The sequence below is a fragment of the Glossina fuscipes genome, unplaced genomic scaffold, assembly GCF_014805625.2.
Source record: "Glossina fuscipes isolate IAEA_lab_2018 unplaced genomic scaffold, Yale_Gfus_2 3, whole genome shotgun sequence".
In the NCBI taxonomy this organism is placed as follows: domain Eukaryota; kingdom Metazoa; phylum Arthropoda; class Insecta; order Diptera; family Glossinidae; genus Glossina; species Glossina fuscipes.
In genome coordinates, this window is record NW_023998417.1 from 4,196,812 (window position 1) to 4,201,271 (window position 4,460).

Genomic DNA, 4,460 nt, shown 5'->3' on the forward strand with positions numbered 1-4,460 from the left:
ATTACGGCGCAGATTTAATCTGCTAAAGTAATTACTGGTAAAGCAAATTATTTCAAACGTTGAGACGGTATGTAAAACTTAATAAACCACAAACCAAGGAGCATTTGTGATTCGTACTAAGACTTGAAACGGATTACCCCTTTAATATTTCCTCGCTAATCCATAGTTCAGATATAATAATTAGCTCTCTTCGTCTACAATAAAATTTTTGCCCTTTGTTTGTTGTTCTATTGATTCCAATCTAAATATCAATTATTTGTTCAATTTATTCTTGAAAATGCTTTTTATTGTAATTTTGTGAATTAGAAAAATTTTAATTTCGCAGATGTGATATTACTTTAAAAGCTAGTTTGTCAATATTTCGGCAGCACGTGTTTCCATCAATTTCTCCATTGAACTAATGCTGGCCATCCAGGTGTCGAGAGTTGTGGCCATACCGGCTATCTGTTTGCGATCTAAAACACGTGGCAGCACCCAAGACATATTGACGACACCGGCCACTTGATCGATTTCGCCGCGCACTAAATCCTGAGCTAAGGCCTTCATAATTAATAATTCAACTTCATCTAAAGGTAATTGCGTTTCTTTAGCAATATCTTCGAAGGATATATTGCGTTGCGTAGCGGAACGTTTAAAAGTCATTTCCATTAGACAGAGTAAAGAAATTTTCTGACGTAATTTAACTTCTTGGGCAAGCAAATCCGGTATTTTAGACCAGGTAGGTTTCATTTCATTGAATCTAAAAAAGAAGGAAATTTATTTAAATTGGATTTAGTTTACAAGTCTTTTTGAAAACTACCTTTTTATGTCTCCGGCATTGAAAGCCTTTAACAAATTGATAAGCCATTCATTTGGACTACCTTTTAAAGACGCTAAAATTGGATGAGCCAACTGAAATGTGTAAAAGGAAATTGTTAGTTTAGTAAATAAATAAGGTGACCTTATTTTACCAGCTCTCCTATGTTATAAATGCCATCACCAAGTAGGGCTGCCAAGCCCAAAAAAAAAGCTTGTTGTGCCCATTGATCTCTAGGAAATTCATCCAGAGAGCAACCCAAGAATTGTAAACCGCAGCGATAATAATCACTATGTTTGCCTACGCGGCGGTAGTACTGAGACGCTAACATATAGTACTTGCCATGCACTGGCGTCACATTTCCAACTTCTTCCAGTACGTCTCGCAGTTCTTCAATTATGTTTTTAGCAGCATCCAAGTCATTTAAATATGTAAGGTAAATATTGCCTTGCAGGACCTGTTCGTAATGAAATGTCAATCATATTGACAATGCATCTAGTGATCTTGTGAACTCACCTGTATGTACCAAACGGCTTCATCACAAATTTTAATTTTATCTTTAAGTTTAGTCAAAAATTCAATGGCTTCCTTTTTATCCGATATATGCTCGACAACTACCTCTAGGATTTGCACCAAACCGTAAGGGTTAATCCTAAAAACAACAAAACAAAGTAATCCAATACGTCTATAACCTCACACAAATAAAAAACTTACTTCATTTCAAATGTTTGTATAAAATTTTGATACAATTGCATCAAAATTGACTCTTTTTGTAAAGCGGGATGACGTACAAAACGTGTTAGTTTTATAGTTAATTCATTCCATAATCTATAAAAACAATGGTAAGATGATTACAACGGTAACCGCATTTCATTTTGTTAACTCACTTTTCATTGTACAAATCCTCCAAAGTCGCCCACTCGGCTGCCAATTCTTTATTTTTGTTTTTTTTTTGACTAGCCAAGTAACTAGCAACATTAACATTAGGTCCAGTCATTTCTCCTTTTATTTTGTTAATTTACGCTTTTTGTCAATAATTATTTATTAAATTCAATTTTCTTTAACAATTTTCTGCAAAATCATAAATATCCGACTGAGCTGTCAAAATGACAAAATGTTGTTGTTTTATATATGATAGCTTTAAAATACGATACAAGAGATTCAAAATCAGTATTGTTAACATTTGTGCCATTAAAATTATACTAGCGTTTTCAATTCTCATGTTATTTTCAATGATAGGAAAACTAGGAGTAATAATATCTATCAGGCCTAGAGAGATTTAACCTCACATCAGTAATATCCCCAAGTCCATGATATGAAGATAGATCGACAATTCCATTGTCAATAAGCAATAAAAATTGTAATTAAATTTTTAAAAGTTAAATCATGGCATAAATTATTAGTTCACATTACTAAAGTAATCAATGTCACATTCTAAGATTTTCGATAACCGAATAACGTTAAGATATTCAACAGCATTAGGATAACTAAAGTTATCGGATATAACATAACAGCATTTCATTTACAGTTCGTTTAATTTTACTCTGAGAAATAAATTGTATTCTCGCCTTCTCCAGGGCATCCGTAACAAATGTACGGCAAAGTAAATTTTACTCTGAGAAATAAATTTTGTTGTATAATTACAGATGTGTTCTCTTGTTCTTCAAATCAACAACAGAAATGCAAGAGTCGCTCATTTAACTATTCTCAGTTGGCAACAAATTCGAACTCGCTGCAGTAGTTTCGTAGTCAGTCTCTTCATTTATTGCCATCTCTGTGTTTTATTTGTCTTATATTAAATAAAATGAAATGACTGAATGTTTATTTTACTTTTAAACAGCTGAGTGTTGTCGTGAGTCGCGATTTGCGGAAGAAATTGCGTTAAAAGTGAAAATTTTTTGTTTTTGTGTGAAATAAAAAATAAATAAAACGAAAGGATGGGTTTCATCATCTGCAATTAATACAACAAAGCAAGAATAATAAAAGGTTTTGCAAAATATAAAGGAACGGTCGAACGGTCGAATAAAAATAAAGATTTTCATGTCAATTCATGCAAAAATAAGCAAAACAGCATTGAACAAACAAAAAAAAAAAAAAAAGTAGAAAAAGGAAAAATTAATGTAAGAAAATATAAATGAGAAATCTTGTAATAATTCCAGCGCAAGTTTTAATGAGCTGCAAGAACGAGCAACAAATCAAATTATATAATAACTGAAACTTAATAATACCAAATAAAACTGTTGTTGCCAATCGCAACATCGGCAATAACAACAACAATAACAGTAACGGCCAAACAGCAATAGTATTAATCAGTAAAACAAAATTTTTTGTGTAACTAAAGCGAAAAAAAAAAAATTATTTAGTGAAATTGTTTAACCTAAAAAACGAAAAGAAAAATATTTTAAAAACAATAACAAAACAAAAAACGTGCTCGTGAGCAATAAAATAAGAAAAAAAAAAATATATATATATTTAATTTTATATATAAACGAATATCGCTGCAAATTACGAAATTAACATTTTTATATCTAATGCAGGTAAGATGAGCAAATTAATTTTTAGTTTCTCATTTATATTTATATTTTTTTCTTTACTATAATTTCCGTTTACTTATAACACATTGATTAAAACTAATGAGAAAATCCGTGACATTTCATTTCCACCGCAACCTACACTAACAAACATATATATATATATATATATATATTTATAAAAACAAGTTTGTATCGTTCAGTAATGTGCCTTTTGTACCATTTCTTGCAACTGCAACATAATTTCCTTCCTTAACAGACAAGCAAGCAAGCAAGTAACCAGCAACAAATGTACGAACACAAATCATGTTTTCATTAAATTTCCGCATATGTTTTTTTTTTTCTTGTGCTTTTAGTTTTCCAATTTGTTTTCTGTTAAGCGACTTCTTTTCTAATAATCTCTTGTAAGACTTTCATAGAAGAGTAAAAATATGTTTAGCCCGGCAAGTAATTAATTTTAATAAAAAACGAATATTGCCAAAGTTGCAATTTCCTGGTTCTTTACATGAGCAGCGACCAAAACGAATGTCATTTGAAGGCATATGGGCGCAGGTTAACCTCATCTACAAATTAAATCGAAAGATCATGCATAAAAATTCCAAAGCATATGAAGTAAGGACGAACGCTATAATAGTTGTTTTTAGAATAATCACGAATCTGCACCAGTTCATCAGTTCAAAGGGATTTGCTTAAGCATTATTATGCTGGTTTTATGTTTCTGCCGACATAAACGTATGCGATTCTTGAAAAGAATTAAAGGGTTAGGCATTTAATCCGCTCAAACTATATCCATATATAGATATATGATTATGGTGATTTACTTACATTTGCCTAAAAGAAGATTTTAATTGAAAATTTCGTTCAAAAGCTTGCCGGGCCAGTCTTAATGTTTAATGCAAATTTTTCGCTGCTAGCATAATGCGGTGAACTCCCAAGAAAATTGTAGGTGATGGTAAGAGGAATCAAATTGCATTCACATGATATATGATTACCTCGATTATTTATCAAGAGGTTAATTGACATCATTTTTAGGTCGAATTTTCACACACATTCTGTAAATATTCGAAGGTAATAAAATATTGACATTTGTTTTGTTAAAATAATTTTAATTTTGTCTTATTATAGATGGTCTG

The 4,460-nt window shown here is 31.1% G+C and overlaps 1 protein-coding gene across 1 annotated transcript; it reads right to left on the reverse strand.

Moving 5' to 3' along the window:
• Nucleotides 1-267: 267 nt before the first annotated feature.
• Nucleotides 268-1,913, reverse strand: LOC119634881 (26S proteasome non-ATPase regulatory subunit 13). The gene is made up of 6 exons (XM_038029294.1): nt 1,684-1,913; nt 1,511-1,624; nt 1,313-1,448; nt 951-1,253; nt 800-891; nt 268-739 (listed from the first exon to the last, which is right to left on the reverse strand). Exons 1-6 carry the CDS (start codon nt 1,791-1,793, stop codon nt 346-348), a joined length of 1,149 nt encoding a protein of 382 aa, XP_037885222.1. The 5' UTR covers nt 1,794-1,913; the 3' UTR covers nt 268-345.
• Between the last annotated feature and the right edge of the window lie 2,547 nt (nt 1,914-4,460).

Bases quoted from the DNA above. Each gene is read 5' to 3' on its own strand.
- LOC119634881 (XM_038029294.1), bottom strand. From the start codon at position 1,793: ATGACTGGACCTAATGTTAATGTTGCTAGTTACTTGGCTAGTCAAAAA. The intron at 1,625-1,683 runs GTGAGTTAACAA...TTGTTTTTATAG, and splicing joins GAGGATTTGTACAATGAAAA to ATTATGGAATGAATTAACTA. The intron at 1,449-1,510 runs GTAAGTTTTTTA...TGTTGTTTTTAG, and splicing joins ATACAAACATTTGAAATGAA to GATTAACCCTTACGGTTTGG.